The 18634-nt window shown below is 40.8% G+C and overlaps 3 protein-coding genes across 3 annotated transcripts in view; 1 reads left to right on the forward strand and 2 right to left on the reverse strand.

Annotated features, from left to right (window-relative positions):
* Positions 1 to 227: 227 nt before the first annotated feature.
* LOC310999302 (transmembrane protein 42-like) lies at positions 228 to 3238 on the reverse strand (the record flags this gene model as incomplete). Its single annotated transcript, XM_083989645.1, has 3 exons — positions 228 to 2215; positions 2324 to 2470; positions 3098 to 3238. 3 exons carry the CDS (start codon positions 3236 to 3238, stop codon positions 2084 to 2086), a joined length of 420 nt encoding a protein of 139 aa, XP_083845771.1. The 3' UTR covers positions 228 to 2083.
* Positions 3239 to 3632: 394 nt separating this feature from the next.
* On the forward strand, positions 3633 to 7985 carry kiaa1143 (KIAA1143 ortholog). Its single transcript, XM_083989764.1, has 3 exons — positions 3633 to 3902; positions 4227 to 4380; positions 6323 to 7985. Exons 1-3 carry the CDS (start codon positions 3789 to 3791, stop codon positions 6634 to 6636), a joined length of 582 nt encoding a protein of 193 aa, XP_083845890.1. The 5' UTR covers positions 3633 to 3788; the 3' UTR covers positions 6637 to 7985.
* Positions 7986 to 10097: 2112 nt separating this feature from the next.
* The window catches only part of LOC310999486 (dolichyl-diphosphooligosaccharide--protein glycosyltransferase subunit STT3B-like), a 40042-nt gene continuing 31505 nt past the window's right edge, over positions 10098 to 18634 (reverse strand). Inside the window, exons 12-16 of the mRNA XM_083989930.1 lie at positions 17342 to 17513; positions 16249 to 16422; positions 14413 to 14526; positions 14095 to 14304; positions 10098 to 11653 (exon numbers count right to left, since the gene is read on the reverse strand). Of these exons, the coding sequence (XP_083846056.1) occupies positions 11573 to 11653; positions 14095 to 14304; positions 14413 to 14526; positions 16249 to 16422; positions 17342 to 17513 (751 nt within the window). The 3' untranslated portion in view covers positions 10098 to 11572. The remainder of the gene's footprint in view (positions 11654 to 14094; positions 14305 to 14412; positions 14527 to 16248; positions 16423 to 17341; positions 17514 to 18634) is intronic.

Here is an 18634-nt window from a genome sequence, read left to right on the forward strand (position 1 = left end):
AGATTTTGCCAATAAACCTTGACAATTATTACACACTGGACCTTTAACCAGGCAGTGTGGAGTCCATCATCTCATCTAATTCCTGACCAACAAGTGAAAAAGAGCGTTTCCCAATATTTTAAACAATTCCTTTAATTCAACAAGATGGTCAAACATGTGCATCACATCATATGTTCACAATATTAGTGCAGAGTTTCTGTGATTACATCTGTCAGCATCACTGTCTTCGTTCGTCCTGGGTGAGTTTTCAGAGTAAATGAGCATCGAGCAGGGAACATGAGGTACGAGACAGTAACTGAGGAATGTCTTCATACTTTGGGATTTAGATCACTTTTGGAGAAAACATTACATCGTCTTAAGGCTTCGTTAGTGTATTTGTGTGTTCAATACAAGTTGATACAACCTGAGTACAGAGCAGCAGGGTTGAGAAAGAGGAGACTGAAGCACTTATGTAAGTATCCACACTGACTTGTGTGTACAGGGCTGTCTGCTTTCAGAATCTGATAATTTGGAGTGTAGTCTACAGCCTGCAGTCTTTTTGTGTAAATGTGTGTTTACTGTGTTTTTGGAAGATGTGTCTATTGAAGCACACGTCCTCGCATCAAAGGACCAAACTCTTTTAAACACATTTAGTTCATCTCTGATGCACATTTTCTGAAAACGCTTCCAAAAATACTTGATAAAAGCACTCGTACATCCACTAAGAGGTTTTGATCTGTCAGTTTCTATCTCACCCTGTTGAAGCTTCCTCTCATCAGTGCTGAGGAATGGATCAGTAGTAGTTTTGCAAAATAAAAATAAAACAGTTACACTTTGTTCCCCCCATGATATAATTACCTATAAACAAAAACATGTCATTTGTGAAGTTATGGCTGTTAATCTATAACCTCCATCTCGACATAAATGTTATTTTATACATTGCATAGTTCAAAAATAAGCTTCATTTTGCCCTGGTGGAGGCTTAATTGCATTGACCCACAAACCTGCTAATGCCAGTGACCAGGTCGTCTCTGTAGGCCAACAAGACAAGTGTCCACAGCAGCAGGGGACACATCACTCTGCACACGGGACTGAATGTGCTGTCGGCTCTGTGCAACATGTTCCACTGTTTATTAAACTGCACCTGGTATTAAAACACTCAGTGACCTCTTTTTTAAGGCATCGTTTCTTCCAGCAGCCTGAGATCACATGATGTGTCTCTGACGGAGTCTCGCCACAGTTTGTTGTGACCGAGACGGAGGGTCTGTCCCAATATCCACACTCGATCACACATACACACTTGGGCACTTGGTGTGCGCAAGTGTGTCCCATTTCTCCAACGACCAAAAGTGCAGCGCGCTTGATTTGCACACGTATGGTAAAGACCGCATCGGAGCGGTATTTGGCCAAGTATAAATCCCATAATGCACTAGCTGGTGAAGTCTGCCGTCACCGGGACCCACAAGCAACGTTTAGGAAATACCACTGAATGAATTTCAATAAAATAAATGGACTTTCTATCTCATAATTATGACTTTTTAGTCTCATATATTTTATATACTTTTGTCTCATATTTTTCAATTTCGGTTTTGTTTTCTTTAGGCTTCGTTTACTTTTACATCTGATCATTTCTGACCTGTTATCATGATCATCATCATCATGAATTTTCTCTATTGATTATAACTTATGTGAATATTTTTCATCACACTCTGTTTAATCCGATGTGTTTTTTTCTTACATAGTTGGGCTTACACATTCAGGATTTGAATCTTGCACATAGAGACACTTTTGGAGTAGATGAGACTGTGATCCAGCAGCACTGTTTATTAAAACTGTTGCTGTGCTCTGTGTGCTACTGTGCACAATGGCACGACTCAGATGATGACAGACTGCACTTGTCTAGTATGTCCCGATTGCTTTTGAATATCCCCGCGCGCTTGGCCGCTTAATACATGCTCCCACACTATTTGCAAATGTACGTTCCACCAGCAAAACGTCACCAAGGTGTGTGTGCGTAACCAAGTGCACTGAGCCAAGTGTGGAGAAATGGGACAGGCCCTGAGGAGCTGAGGCTGCACACTTGTAGCAGCAACCACATACTATATCACTTTTCCTTCTTGTCCTCGGTCTGAGTCGTGGATCTGTGAAGCACCAGCAGTCCACACAGCGTGAGACAGATGCCGACCCACCAGAGAGCTTCGTGGGTCTCTCCAAAGATCACCCTCCCAATGACGGCCTGGAAAACACACACACACACACAAATGAGGCAGCATGAAAGTGGATGCTTTCATTTCAACTTTTTTTTATGTGCAAGGGCGTCGTAGGACACTTCAGAGACACTCACTGAGAAGACGAAGTTGGATGCAGTGGTGGTGACGGTGGCTCTGGCCGAGGAGGAGCAGTGCTGCAGAGCCTTGGAGAAGAAGTTCCACATGACGGTGTTACAGGTGATCATCAGGGCGCCACACAGCAGCCGCAGGGGGATGTGGAGCTGGAGGCAGCAGATAGATGAGAAGTTTACAATCTCTTACAGGTGTTCAGGCTGGTTAACATCTGGTTTGAATTCCTTCCTTCAATTTTTGTTGTTGGTTTGCAGAGTAATTTGAATATCTGCTTTATCACAAATCAAATGTTTTTTTTGTTTTTTTTTTCCACAGCAGACAGGAATCATGGGAAAAGCCGAGGTGCAACCAATAAAGTTATGAGTCAACTCCTCGCTATTGTGAATTACACACAATTACTCACATGCCTTTCCTTGCAATGCCATATGAAAACAACTACACACTAAAAGCCTACTTTAATATAAAAGAAATAGGAATTTAATGTATGTTTAAAGAATGTGAAAGCTCAGCAAATCATAATTTAGCACTTTATATAAACAAGAGGCTGAGTTTTATATATAAAAACAATAGGATTGTTCTTAAATGACTGGTAGAGCTCAGAGATATGAGTTTGAATGAACTTCCGGGTTCTTTGTTTACATCCATTCAATAGATAGACAGTGGCTCTAGGTATAACCATGCAATGATGGGTTATATATATATATAACTAAAGAATATATCCCCCAAAATCATGCATTTATAAAGCACCAACAACCAAGTGTGTGTGTCTCTCTCACCAAGTCACACTGTGTTGTTGCTCCTGTCCAACTTCCACACATCTCTCTGATGTAGTCTGCACCGAGCGACAGTTTGGCGGAGAAAGAGCCGAGCGCACTCAAAACCCCGGCGACTAACGCGTAAAAAGAGCCCGACAACATTGTTTTTTTGTTTTGTTTTCTCTTCTTTTACAGAGAAACTAACTAAAGTAAAACCCAAACACCGTCTGTGGGAAAAAACTGTCCACTTCCGACTACTGCAACTGCGCTGCTGTTCACCTAGAGGGCGCTGTAGCGAGATAGCACTCAAAGAATGGAGCTAAACCGGCTAAAATAAATACAAAGTCACACCTTTAATTCAAATTCCTGCAACGATATTATCTATTATACACCAATACTAAAGTGGCAAATGCTAACATCTTCCTGTTTTCCTTAGAAAGGGGGATTTCTACCCGTGAAACGCCGCTATTCTTGCTAATGCATGGACGCGCTGATTGGCTGGATTCGGATTTACGACGGCTCGCGACAGTTTACGACACCACACAACCGGAAGATCACAAAGTGGGAAGGTTTCTGTTTGTTCTCTATTAGCGGAGGAAACCAAACCACACTACTGCAGCCAGCGCTAATCGAAATATCAATAAGTCTGTTTCCATTTGTAAAAGAACAAAACAAAACAAAAAAAAACCTTTTCGTGTTTTCCTGCCTTGCGATGAACAAGAACAAGGCCAGCGGAGTGTCGTGGGTGAAACCAGCGGAGCCGTCCTTCCTCAAGAAGTTTAAAAACGATGTGGGATACAAAGAAGGGCCCACTGTGGATACAAAGGTATGTGGGGGGTCGACTAACCATCACGGATATCATTAGCTAATCCGGCATCTTTAATTATCCCTGTGTGCGCTGTTTTCACGGAGTTATTTATTATTATCACTGTGTTTTATTATTAGTCAACGTCTGCTGATACAGTAAGTTTGACATAATAAAGCACAACTTCCGCATTGGTCTCATTCTTTATAGTAAATAAGAAAAACGCATCCAACAAAGAGAATAACAATTTTTTTTTTTTTTTTTTTAAACTGGGTTATTTTATTCGTAGGCTGGGTGTCTGGTAAAGAAAACCTGTTTTGTCTCGGTTCCTGATTCCCCTCTCAGCGTCACGTGATGCCAACACTGGACGATGATGACAGCGGCAGCGACCGCGAGGACGAGCTGCCTCAGGTCGTGGTGCTGAAGAGCGGAGACCTGACCGAGGAGGAGGTGAAGAAGATCAAGGATAAAACACACACGGGATCTGATGCTAAGAAAGGCAAGACGAGTTTTTATCTTAACATTTAACACTTCACGTGGGAGAAGCATCCAACAAAATCTCTGCTTATTGGTTGCAGGTACTTGAATTTAAATCCCTTGCACATAAAAGATTAATAAGTATTCAACACGTCAACATTTTTCTCAGAAAATATATTTCTAATAGAGCTATTGACATGAAATTTTCAACAGATGTTGGCAACAACCAAAGTTATGCACAAATACAAAGACATCCAAACATTTATTAAATTATCTGTAATAAAGTGAATCGACACAGGCAATAAGTATTGAACACACAACGAAAAGGAGGTGGTGCAAAAAGGTAAAGAAGGAAAGACAAGAAAGCAGCTGGAACCTGTCAGTATTTACAAAGTCATCCTGTCCCCTATTAGTGCAAAGTAATATCAGCTGCTTTAGTCCAGTTGACGCCTATGAAAAGGTTTCTCATCACCAAGGTGTCACACAAGAGGCAAGACCTTCAGAAACTGATGTTGCAGAACATCCTGATGGCATCGGTTACAGATGTGTCTGAATGCACCGTTTTATCCGTTAATGCCGTTATCAGGAACTAAAAATATAAAAGAACGTCATTTCACTATAAACTGGCCACGACCTGCAGGTCCTCACAAGATTTCTGACAGAGTCAAAAGAAAACTAAGAAGAGTCGTCCAAGAGCCAAGGACAGAGAGATTGAGCGGGACCTGCAATTAGCAGGTACATTGAAAAAAACCAATGAGTAATGCATTTAACCGCCATGGCCTCTATGCTGCTCACCATGCAAGTCTATTGACATGTTCAATACTTATTTTCCCCACCATATACAAAAGTTTTTTGGAGGCTGGACAGCTGTAGAAAGACAGGAAACAGGATGGAACAGACAGAGCAGAAACATGCAGCGAAGTGCCACAGGTGACATCGAACCGGGGCCCCTGAGGCAAGAACTATAGCCTCTGCATATGGAGGCATCTGCTGCTCTACCCAGCGAGCTGAACAACGCCCCCATGCAGAATGATTTTCAAAACTATATTAATTTATTGTGTGTACTTTGAAGCATCATCACAGCTGTAAGGGATGCATAGTCCATCCGTTACCTGCGTTAGATCCTGAGCAGCGTGCTCCCATTTACTGAGTCTGGAGCTGCTACAACCTCCTCTCTACTGAGGCACAGACTGACTGACAGAGCCGTCAGCTGAACGACAGGAGCATTTTATCACAGAGTTATATCACCTGACAGTTTGGAAATCTGATGACTGGGTATTTCCACGTCACAGGTATCAAAATGTGAGTCTAACAATAGACTCATGTTGGCTGCTCTGCTGGTGAGATAAACCAACATGCAGTTGTCAGCTCTATTGAAGAAAATCGATCAGTAAGAACGTATTTATTGAAAGAAAACATGCAGATAGGAACCACAAACACAAGGCAAAGTAATAATAAACAGGGTTCCTACGCAAGTATGGAAAGTATGGAATTTGATTTTATACATTTCCAGGTCTGTAAAAGTATGGAAAATGGAAACTATTGTATGGAAATATATTTATTTTATTTATCTTATCTTGGTTTGGTCTTATCTGAAGTTATTTGGGTTAATTATTTTTGTGCTATTGTATCTAGCTACAATCTCCTGGAAATTATTTGGTTGCATAATGGCATACCCATTCAGAATAATGAAAAGAAATGATAAATGGCATGCTTTTTTTAAAAAAATATTATGCACGTCTATTTACTTAAAAATCACAAATTATTAGATTTTTTTTTACCGAGAAGTCTGGAAATTAGGGTCTGGAAAAAGTATGGAATTTGGAAATTTCAATTGTGTAGGAACCCTGAATAAACTAAATGTATTCCCTCCTCTGACCCATTTTTATGTATAATTCATATAAAATGTCGATATTTGTTGTTGAGGTTTTTTCTGGACTAACCCCCGTCCGTTGTCTCTGCAGATGACGGACCGTCTCCCGATGACAAGATAATTTTCAAGAAACCAGCCAAGCGCTCGTCCTCCGACCAGTTCAGGATCACCGCCAGCACCAGCAAAAAGAAGAAGAGCGACAAAGAAAAGAAGGAGAAGGCGAAGGAGGAGGAGGAAGAGGAGGAGGAGGAGAAGAAGGAGAAGGAGAAGGAGGGGGGTGAGGAGGGGGGTGAGGAGAAGGAGAAGGAGAAGAAGAAGAAAGAGAAGGAGGTGAAGTCTGGAAAGAAAGTAAAGAACAACAGCCTCCTGTCGTTCGGAGGGGACGAGGAGAACGAGGAGGATTAAACGACCGGAGGTTCATGACGCTTCTCATTAGCTCAACTAACAGATGAGTCAATGGGGCCAAAGTGGCGATCGATCGATCGATTATTGATAGATAACATTGGAATGAGCAGATACTGTCCTGAGTTCATCCCACTGTGTGCAGCCCACCCACCCACCCATTATCCTTCAGCCCATCCAGTTTGTTTTAAAGGACAGTCCGGTGTTTTTTTTTCCCCCCACACACATCTCCGCCCACTGACTACTACACATAGACTGTTTGACTTTACTGCTTCCATGTAAGTACAAGAGATGCAAATCACAAACACAACACCAGGAACTACTCAACCCCCCCGACCCCGACCCTTTTTTATTTAAAAAATCAAAGTTGTGTGGGAGAACAGTCACAGGCAGGAACAGTTTTCAGCTCCACGTGGTGCATTCAGGGACACTCGGACATCCATGTGTCTGACAGAAACAGCTGTGGATGAATGATTAGAGGGAAATTTGTGATTTTCTTTTCTTTTTTTCTTTTTTTCTGACCATTATCGGTCAATTGGTCAGTAATGGAATTAAATAAATCACAGATTATTGTTGTTTAAACATCAAAATAATCAGACAGTGATACATTTATTATTATTATTTATTTTTTACAGACACTTTGATGTGATGTAGAAGACACAGCAGACTCTTGTGTCTCCTTGGTCGTATCTAAATGGATTTATATGACTCAAACTGTCACTCAATTCACCTTTTTTCTTAAATATAATAAACATCATAACTTTATCAAACAACAAATCCTTCAGCTCTGTATTCTGAAAATCAAATCCCAAAGGATAAACAGAGTACAAGTGAATATTGTAAATGTATAGTGAACACACACAGTGAATGTACCAACAGAGGTTAACATGTGTCTCTATAAGAAGGTGAAGTAACATTGACTGTGATGGTTCACCTACCTCAAACTAACAGCTGCTCCTCAGATTGGGACATTTATGAGATACACAATAAAGTTAGCTTCAAATTTAACATTTCTATACAACGTTTAGGTGATTAGTAGTTAAAGATCAGAGGGCGAATAGAAAAACACCAGAGCAGGTTCATTAAAGCTGCTGTAATGTGAATTAGGCACCAACTAAACAGCGTGTGGTTGGAATTAGTTCACCTAGTTTTTAAAAAAGCAAACAAAGCTGAGCAAAAAAAAATAAAAATAAAAAATAACCTTTTTTTAATTTTACTTTTGGAAAAAAAACAAAAAACTAATATTGACATCCGTTTTGATAACAACTCTCCTGGTGCCTTTCTCTTAAAGGAAGACTGAAACCATCTTTACCATCAGAGCAGCTGACAGACTCTTCTCCCTCCTGCTGTACGGACTATAACACACCTGCCTCACACACACACACACACACACACACACACACACACACATACAGTTCCTTTGTGTTCGAACCCTCCTGTTGACTCATTTGTGTTCATCTCTGTTGTCCGAGCTGTAACGTTTGTTCGCGAGTCGTGTGGAAGTGCTCGTCGTAGAATCAGAAATACATTCGGTGATGCATTGGATGTATGAATATGTTCTAGCTTCGACTGAGGAGCTGCAACAGTTTATGTAGCAACAATGCATTGTTGTCAATGCAATGGGGTGATATTTTTTTAAACGTGTGAATTTGTTTTTATTGTGTCGAGTTTTTAGAGAATGACTACGGCTGTAACATTTGAAATAAACATCATTTTACGTGGCTCGTGTTTCTGTGTCGTAAAGAGACGTTTTAGATTATATTCGGTGTATTTACAGACATTTTACATGTTAGTTTTGCACAGATTTAATCAAGAAATACGGTTTAATATCAACAGAGAGCAGCTGTTTCTCCCTGGTTTCTAATATTTTCTGTAGAGTTACAGTCATGGCCAAATAAATATTGGCACCCTTGCACTTTTATTTCAGATAACGCTTCTTTTTCTCCCTGAAAATCACAGCAAACCAATGTTTTGGTTTTCTGTGTATTTCTTTTGGTTTGCAATGGAACAACACGAAATAACAAACACAACTCCAAAAAAATGAACTGGACAAAATAATTGGTCACAAGTGTGATGATTCTTATATTGCCAGCAGAGTAAAAATAAAAATTAAAGGAGCATCACATGCTTGAAATCCAATGATTTCTCTAAGTTTTGAAAAGGTGCCAATTATTTTCTCCAGTTCATTTTTGGAGTTGTGTGTGTAAAATGCCAGATTTTTACTTAAGTCTTCAGTTTTTTTCTTTTTTGTGTTGTTCCAGTGCAAACCAAAAGAAATACACCTTTAAAAAACCAAAACATTTGTAGTTGTAATGATTTTCAGGGAGAAACTGGGGCATTGTCTGAAAAAAAAGTGTATTTTGCCCATGCACCTTTAAACAGGTGCATCTCAATAAAGTAGAATAGTAAACTTTCAGAATATAATTTTGTGAGATACTGAATTTCCAGTTTTCATTAAATGTAAGCCATAATCATTACAATTAAAATAAATAAAAGACATGAAACATTTCAGTCTTTGTGTAATGTATCTACCGTAAATGAGTTTTTTTCTATGATATCCCAATTTATTGAGATGCGCCTGTTTCTACTGTATTAAATTAATTCCCACATCATGCTCATTTGCATCATAAGGCGGGGCAGTGAGAGTAAACGATACTGAAAACCATGCAGCTGTGTGAGAAAGAAAAACGAAAACACAGAGTTACTTCAACCCCTTTATTCAAAAAGGCATGTTTCATTCTCATACCTGCATCGAGACCGTTACAATTGATGGAACAAAAAAAAAAAAACCTCGAAAATCAAACATAAAACAAAAATCCTTGCACATCGCGATAGGACGCCCCCTCCCCTCCCTTCCCTTCCCTTCCCTTCCCCCCATCACTTCAGTTCACATCACATCCTCCAGTGTCCATGTAATAAATAAACCGACTGTGTGGAGCTTTAATTTCTTCTCTTAAAGGGCCGACACAGTCCTCCAACCGCCGCTCTTCTTCGTCGTCTTCTTCTATCTGAGGCTCACAACAGAACTCAAAGCCAGCTCATGCAGGATGGATATGTTTATTAGAACATCTTCAAGAAACAGAATAAAGGTGGATTCAGTAATAGAGAGGGTCGTTTTTTTTTACAGAAACAAACAACTGCCGACAAACGTTGTGTCACTGGATGCATAACAGAAACTACAGATTATTTATTATTATTATTATTATTATTAAAACAGTAGAAATTCAGCCAATTAGGAAAAAAGAAAGAAAAACCCCAGAGTGTGATGCTCTGAAAGTCCCCAGAGGAGCTGTGAAAGAAAAGGAGAAGAAGCGACATCATCCTGCTCGTTGGTTTTATCACCATCGACCTCCCCCAAAAAAGGGTGAATTCCTGTTCTACCCACTGAGCTGCAGCTGGACGTCCAGCTTAGGTTCAATAATAAACGGATGTTACACTTAAAGAATCATTTACAAAATAAATAATTCTGGTTTATTAGAAATCGGTTGTCATTTTCATAGTTTTGATTTTTCTATTTTAACTAGTGAGAAATCTTAGGGACCACAGATGTGTTTACTGCTGCTCAGCCACTGGAAACATCTGGATAACGCCTTCGATGGAGAAACTTATTAAAAAGTTTGAAAACAACTAAAAAACTAAACCCACACTAAAAGGTAGTTCTGGTTTTGAAGCCTGTGTCACAGACTGGAGATGAACTTCCTGTTTGACCCGTACTTCAAAATAAAAGACAGGAGGATTATTTCAGCTTCGGCTGCTGTGGTTTGTTTTGTTCTATCTGTATATATACTATATATATTTACCGTATTTATTACTGGAAGCTCCCTGGTAACTGGAAGAGAGTAAACCTGCAATCTGGTTTGAGAGGAGAGTTGTGAAAACACTTCAACCTAAGTCTGTAATAACACTGACTGTACTTCGTTGAGATGTGGGAACTCCCCGGCGGCGGCAGGAAGCATGCGGCAGATTGTAAACAGACCAAACTATGAATGAAAAAATCAAATCCAAGTTTTTAACAAAGCAGGAATCAAAATCTTTTAAGCAGCCCGACGCAGTCTGGATCTAAACTAACTCACACATCCCGTCTCAGTGCAGCGGTATGAGGTCGGAAGAGGCTTCTTCTCTTCGTTGGCACATTTATGTGTTACATGCATTTTTTTTCTCTGTTGGTTATGGAGACTGAGGAGTAAAAACGTAAAGAAGGAAATTAAATACGTGAGAACAAGAGACTACGGTACTCGTCGCCTGTGAGCTACGGATTCAAACCACTGGATGGCAGCTGGTTGGGGACTAAAGAAGCAGCAGGGAGCAAATAAACAAAACCAAAACAAGAAGAAAAACAAACAGACATCATCCTACAATCACTTCTTTGTCTCGGTTCAGCTCCGACTGTGTTGTGTGTTGTGTTATGTCGTCATGGTGAAACAGTGTTGCATTGTGTGTCTGTGTCTGTTGTTGTGTGTCTGAACGATGCATAGAGCAGCCTCCGATCTAAGTCCCTGGATTTAAAGACGCGTCATCTCTCTCTCTCGCTCTCTCTGTCACTCACAGCATCTTCAAGTACAAAAAGCAAAAGCAAAATCAAAAAAAAGCAAAAGAAAAGAAAAGGTCACAGTTCCTCAGGTTGAAACCAGTGTGGGGGGGGGGGGTATTAGAGGGGGGGTGGCGGTGTCTCCCGTCTTCACCCTGCTCGTCGTGGGGGGTTAAAGGCTTTCTCCTACATGATGGACTCACACTCTTTTGTTCCTGGTTCATCTTGATAGATGATCGATTTTTGACTGTTGCTCTGTGTGTGTATGTGTGTGTTTGTGTGTGTGTGTTTGTTGTTGTTGAAAGTTCTGTGTTTAGGATTTTTCCTCTCTCCCGTCCACAATGTGCCTCTGTTGTTGTTGTAGTTGTTGTTGTAGTTGTTGGTGTCGGTGTCGGGGGTGGTGGGGTGTTTCTATAAAGACCTCGTGGTCAGTTTCTTGCCCTTCTTATAGGACAGCTTGTTCTTGATGTACCCCCGCTTCCTCTTGGCGGTCTGCAGAGGGACAAACCAGCACACACACACACACACACACACACAGGTCAGTAAAATCAACATTAATATGATATCAGCCTCTTCTAGTCCAGTGAGTAAAGTCTGGAGCTGTGCCAACAAATCCCAACACAAAAAACTAAATAAAAAGACAGTGTAGTTTCAGTGTTGTCCAGCAGGAGGCGACAGTCTGAAGTTTCAGTTCCCTGTTCTTGGCTCAGCTGCTGCATGGACACAACTGACTGACTGTGTTTGTTCCTGCACATTTGAAATTTCAAATCTCTATACTGTTTCTGGACCCTAATTTCCAGACTTCTCCGTAAAAAAAATTCAAATAATTTGTGACATTTGAGTAATTAGATGTGTATCATGTAAAGAAATCGTGCAATTAATCGTTTGTTTTCATTATTCTGTATCTGTATGCCATTATATCTCCAAGTACTTTCCAGGAGATTGTAGCTTGGCACAACAGCACATACAAAATAATTAACCCAAATAACTTCAGATAAGACCAAACCCAGATAAGTTTTAAGATAAATATACAGTATTTCCATATTTCAGTTGCCTTCTTTCAAGCTCTATAAATGAGTGTGTGTGTTGTTGTGTGACTTTGGGTTATTTTTGCTTTGTTTTGTCTGCTTTTATGATGTAAAGCACTTTGTGCTACATTTCATTTGTATGAAAAGTGCTCTATAAATAAAGTCTGATTGATTGATTGATTGATTGATTGATTGATTGATTGATTGATTGATTGATTGATTGATTGATACAAGAGTTTCCATTTTCCATACTTTTCCAGACCTGGAAATGTATAAAATCAAATTCCATATGTTTCCATACTTTCCTTACTTGCATGACTGTGATTGAGGGAGGTTTGGGTTTAAATCCCTTTTAAATGTACAACATAATGCAACCTGTCTGTTTGGTTTCTTGTTTGATGTGCAAATGTAAAATAAATAATAACTTATTCACATCTGAGTGATGTATTCGGTTTCTTTACGTCTCTACTAAAGTCACAGCTGCCCTGTTAACCTGGATATTATAGATGCATCTCAGTTTAAAGACCCATCATCTCCTGAATATATCCCACAATGCATTTCAATCCAACTGGAAAACTGCATAGAGATGGCGGTGGAGAAGAAAATGTAAATAAAAATCATCTTAATAACATCTACTTCGTGTTTGTTTCTAAGTATGACGGTCTGCTCTGTGGCGACATCCCAGCCTGTGATCAGCCGAGTGAGCTGCAGCTGTCAAGGTTGCCAGGCAACGGTCGGGAACCACATCTTTTGGGTTAGCGCCCGTCTCATCTCTTTACTGATGGTCTGTTCTGGTCCACTCGAGTGGAAACGTGTGACAGGTTCACAGGCTGCAGAGGAGCAGCAGCAACATCTGGATTTGAACCACAGATGTTTTTTTTCGTTCACCTTCACAGAGCTGCAGCAGCTGGACGGACGGTGATGTCAGCGTTTGGTTTCAGTCGGCTGAAACTCTCACTTAAGGTTTTGTTTTTGATAAACTTGAAAAGCATGAAACAATAAACAACAAACAGCTGCAGGGAGTAAACCCACTACACTCACTGGTGTGTGTGTGTGTGTGTGTGTGTGTGTGGTGGAGACTTCCTGGCAGCGTGACGAGTTCCTTTGTTTGTTGTAAATGATCCAACAACATTAAAAAAAGCCCAGGAACACAAAACATTTCCCTTAAAGGGATAGTTCACCCAAAATTCAAATTTCACTCATTATCTACTCAACCTCATGTCAACTAAGAGCTGTGAGAAGTTTCAGAGTCCTCCGTGCCTTCTCTGAGTTACGGGGGGGTCCGCGCAGCAGTATTTGTCCATATAATGGTTGTGAATGGATACCAACTTTCTTTGTCCAAAAAGACACACCAAAAAACATCCAAATACCTCCATACTGCTCAGTCTGTAATGTCCCTCTTGTATTGAAGCCCCGACATGAGAAATTGTTCCGGAAAAAAATTAAATAAGTCTATATTTCAAGCTTGTTTGTAGCGGAAGCTCCCACTGTCTTGGTTCACTGCTCTTCCTGTGTCAGTGCAAATCATGCGAGATTTGCACTGACCGGCTGAACAATTTCTCATGTCGGGGCTTCAATACCAGAGGGACATTACAGACGAGCACTATGGAGGTATTTGGATGTTTTTTGGTGTGTCTTTTTGGACGAAGAAAGTTGGTATCCATTCACAACCATTATATGGACAAATACTGCTGCACGGACCCCCCCGTAACTCAGAGAAGGAACGGAGGACTCTGAAACTTCTCACAGCTCTTAGACGACATGAGGGTGAGTAGATAATGAGTGAAATTTGAATTTTGGGTGAACTATCCCTTTAAACACACACACACACACACACACACACACACACACACACACACACACACACACACACAGACGAGGAAAACAACAACAACAGTGGCTGACCTTTTTGGACGTGTACTTCTGCTTCACGGTGTCAGTGCTTCTCAGCTTGTGCTCCAGTCGGTCCCTGTTCTCCAGGTCTTTGACCTTGTAAATCCGGACCAGCCAGTGCTCCGAGGTGAACGCCTCCTCCAGGTGCTTCAGCTTGATGTCCTTGTTGCCGATCTCGGCGTTACGCGTCCGGTCGAATCCCGGCGGCGTCCTGAAGTCCAACTTTAGCAGAAAATGATCGAAACATAAAAGATAAAGTTATGAATCCTGTGATAGATGACGGAGAGAATCCATGTTGTCTACTCTGCAGAATGACGAAAGATGACAAACCTGCATCTCTCCAAAGCGGTAATAAGACATTTTGTACATAAGGCAGTTGAGTAACGTGGGGGAGCCGGCCTTGTCCACTCTGAACTCTCCCTGGGGGGTGAAGTAGTCACTTTCCTGCGTTTAGAGCAGAGACGAGGACAAGAGACAAAGACAGACAGAGAAAATTGTTTAAATGAAACAAACTTGGAGCCTTTTTTTCAGGGAGAAAAAGTGAGATGAATCATGTCCAGTAATAATAAAGTTTCACAAAGCAGGTCACTGTATTTGACACTGATCTCTTCTGCACTATTCTTTAAAGGTGTACAGAAAAGAAAATTGAATTTGAGCCCACTTTGGGTGATAAAATTAATGTGATAACTCATCTTTCAGACGTTGTAGGCCAAACTTTGTGCAAAATTCTATTTTTGAGTAAATCCGGGATGAAAGTGTGTATTTTTTTTTTCGCATTGGATAATGCAGGCGCACGGATTATACGTCAGCCTGTACACGATTCACCAGCCACTGATATTGGATCCGTAATCCGTCATTCAACGTCTGAGACACGCACACACACACGGAGCTCGGTCTCGCCCCAAGCTTTGAATATCCCGCCCGCTCGATAACGACCAATCAAATTCGTTTTCCTCACTCGGGTAAACTCGTGTTGCAGCTCGTGACAACTCGGCGCGACAAACAGGACAAACGGCCATTTCTGTACACCTTTAAGACTTGTTTCATTCCAGGTGAAATGTTTAATGTTTGGTGTTTAGATTTCTGCTCGATGACAAGTTGACGGTTTCTCCCTGAACCCTCCGACAATTACAGGAAATAGCGGTTATGTCATGGAAAAACTCTCCGCCTGAAGAAAAACCCAATTTATTATTAAACAATGGATGAATGGATTGGATTAAACAAGTGGTGAATAATTGACCCTGGATGATTGTTGCTCTTTGCTCTTTGTTTATTTTCTTCTAAACAGCCCTCAAACACAAACACACTCTCCATTGTCCTTGTGTGCACACTTTACCTCTCTCTGTTCTTCAATTATGAAAAACCATCAACAGCCTCAGAAAGTGAAGAACCTTTTCCTAACAAATGTTTTTCGTGATATACACATTTTTTGCCTCAAACTAAAGAATGAAATAAATGAATGAAATTTTGTATAATATGAATTTCAATTTGTGTGGAGCCCCTGCTGCTTCAGGTCATATTTTATAACTCCTCCTTTTTGTTTCTCCTTTAAAGGGCTCGAGCAACAATATGGCAAATCCTCCTCTCACCATAATCCCTATAGTCATAGCAGTAGGTTCATTACCTTTAATTATCGGTGCATGTTGTTTTGAGATCAGCGGAGCAGAGATGCGAGCTGCTCAGTGAACGGTACAGGTCCTGTCCTCATCAAATTCATCAAATACACAATCCAACAACTCCAAAACGCTCTGGTGGACAAGTTGTGACCTGCACATTCACCACACTATGAGATAATAACAGAACGTTACGAGATGGAGTTGTTTTAGAGGCAAATGCAGTAACGTTCTGTCATTATCTCACAGTGTGGTGAATGTGCAGGTCACAACTTGTCCACCAGAGCGTTTTGGAGTTGTTGGATTGTGTATTTGATGAGTTTGATGAGGGAAACCAAGAAATCCCATTCACCTCCATTGTGTTCACTGAGCAGCTCACGTCTCTGCCCCGCTGATCTCAAAACAACATGCACCGATAATTAAAGGTAATGAACCTATTGCTATGACTATAGGGATTATGGTGAACTATCCCTTTTTAAGATGTTCCCAACTTAAGTGACTGTTACTGTGTGTGTGTTTGTAAGTGTGTGTGTGTGTGTGTCCGCTCCCTCACCCTGATGTCCCTGGGGTGCTCCCCCTCCGCGATGCGCACCATCCACAGGAACTTGTTGATGTCGTCTCCTGAGTAGCCGATCACTCCGCCGAAGATGATCAGGACGTAGTCGACGTCCAGTGACCTCATGATCTCGTACGCCGCCGTCTCATTGGACGACATGGCTTTACCCACCTGTAATAAATAAAATTAAAAAAAAACAGACACATGGAGACTGACGGGTGAGACTCAGGAGGACCCTTCATATTCGACCAATCAGCTGGGCCCAGTTGTTCAAAAGTAATCAGATCGGATTTTGGATAATGGATTGGATCAAATCTTGAAAATGGGTTGTTAAAAACCACAAACGGATTCTGAGATCGGATTAGATCACGTGATCCAGGCTTGGTTTTAATCTGGATCAAACCCTCAGTTTGTGTTGTTCAAAACTTTTTAGTAGGATCAGGAAAACTGGATTATTCTGATCCCAGCAGTCGGGTGGATTTCAGGAACAAAATGTGATTTAAATTCAATTCAAACTGGTCAAATTAACAATATTTATAATGTAGTATTTATTCATTTATATTTTGCACCTAATTTTTCAACCATAACAGTGATTAGTGAATCACGTCAACTTTTGAATATTGAACTGATATTGAACTTTTCCACAAAACTGGATTTAATGAAAAGTTCGAATTTTGAAATTTGAAGTTTGAATTTGAAACACATGGGGAAATATTCATAATTTCACTAATGTACTTTATATTTGCTTTTTTTTAAATGTATTTTAACAGCCCAACCAGATGGAGTCTGGCTGTTTAAAAGACATTGAAGAAACAGCAAAGAGCACAGAAAACAACACATACACTCATGCACTGATGCACAGTCCCATCTAGAGCACTCATTATCTGGATTTGGTAATCTTGAAAAGTTTGGATCTGGATCAGACTGATCCAATCCAACTTTGCTTTGAACAACTGGGAAACAATTAAGACCGATTACGTGATCCTGGATAGCAAAAAAAGAGGATTTCAAAATCCGGATAATTTTTATGCAGATTACACCTTTAGAACAACTGGGCCCTGATGATGCAACAGCTCCCCTCCCCCCTCACCAGCGCTATGTGACTGTTGTTCCACGTGTTGTTGTCCACCAGCGTGGTTCTGTTGGCCATGCCTGCGATCTGGTAGCCGTAGTCCCACCACGACATCACTCTGGCGTGCTCGTCCGTGTTCTGCCTCAGCCAATAGTACGCCTCCCTGAAGTCGTCCAGGATGTTACGAGAGCTGGTGGAAGAAAACGTTCACACATGCAGTTAAAATATGGATTTGTACAGAGTGTTAATATTACACACCGAGGTCTTATGACATCCGACCCAGAGGAAGAAGAGACTCATGCCTTTTTGAATAAAGGGGTTGAAGTAACTCTGTGTTTTCGTTTTTCTTTCTCACACAGCTGCATGGTTTTCAGTATCGGTCAACTCTCACTGCCCCGCTTTACCAAATGTCCCATCAGGTTTTAACCGCAATCTTTTGCAATATTGATTATTTTCTTACAGCAAGGTTGATTCCTCACACAGCTGGAGGGAACATACATACATACAGCATGAACACACATGGAAATAAGACCATGATAATATTAGAAGAGTGATGACATGTTGAACAGGAGGGAAACTCTCTGCTTTACCACTGGTTACAGCAGGTTTGAGCCTGTTGCAACAGATATTAAAAGGGATACTTCACCCAAAATCGATAATTCACCAATCATCTACTCACCATCATGCCAAGGAAGGGTTTGGAGAACTTTCAGAGTCATTAAGCGCTTTTGTAGTTCCAGGGGGAGGGGGGGTCCGGCTGGCAACGTGTTTTCATATAATGGCAGCGGATAGAGTTCACTTTTGAATTGTCCAAAAACACACACTATGTAATTGTATTATATGAAAACCCGTTGCCAGCCGGACCCCCCCTGGAACTCCAAAAGCGTTTTTGATGACTCTGAAAGTTCTCCAAACCCTTCCTTGGCATGCCGGTGAGTAGAAAACTGGTGAATTATCGAGTTTGAGTGAAGTATCCCTTTAAGAGATAACTTTAAGTTGTTCGTAAAATGTTAAAAGCAAAACCAAAGTGATGTTTAACGCTACAAACCACATGGGGAACTTAAACTCTTGGACTGAGTTGTTAAATCCCAGCAGTAAATGTTCAAACAGACAGTTTCTATTCATCCGAAAATCTCTATTGTCATTGCACAAGTGCAGTGAAATTGAAGTGGAGACTCTCAATGCGGTGCTATTTAGAAAAGATATCAAAAAGACGACAACAACACACAAACAACAGTAAAAGACACAGCAGAGTTAAATAAAAGATATTCACAATAGGCGCGTTAGGAAAGTGCACCAGCAAACATTATG

This window comes from Trachurus trachurus (genome assembly GCF_905171665.1).
Source record: "Trachurus trachurus genome assembly, chromosome: 16".
In the NCBI taxonomy this organism is placed as follows: domain Eukaryota; kingdom Metazoa; phylum Chordata; class Actinopteri; order Carangiformes; family Carangidae; genus Trachurus; species Trachurus trachurus.

What these genes read in the sequence shown, in the direction of transcription:
- kiaa1143 (XM_083989764.1), top strand. Translation starts at nt 3,789, where the DNA reads ATGAACAAGAACAAGGCCAGCGGAGTGTCGTGGGTGAAACCAGCGGAG. An exon ending in GGCCCACTGTGGATACAAAG is followed by an intron (nt 3,903 to 4,226) that starts GTATGTGGGGGG and finishes TTCCCCTCTCAG; the next exon opens with CGTCACGTGATGCCAACACT. An exon ending in GGGATCTGATGCTAAGAAAG is followed by an intron (nt 4,381 to 6,322) that starts GCAAGACGAGTT and finishes TTGTCTCTGCAG; the next exon opens with ATGACGGACCGTCTCCCGAT.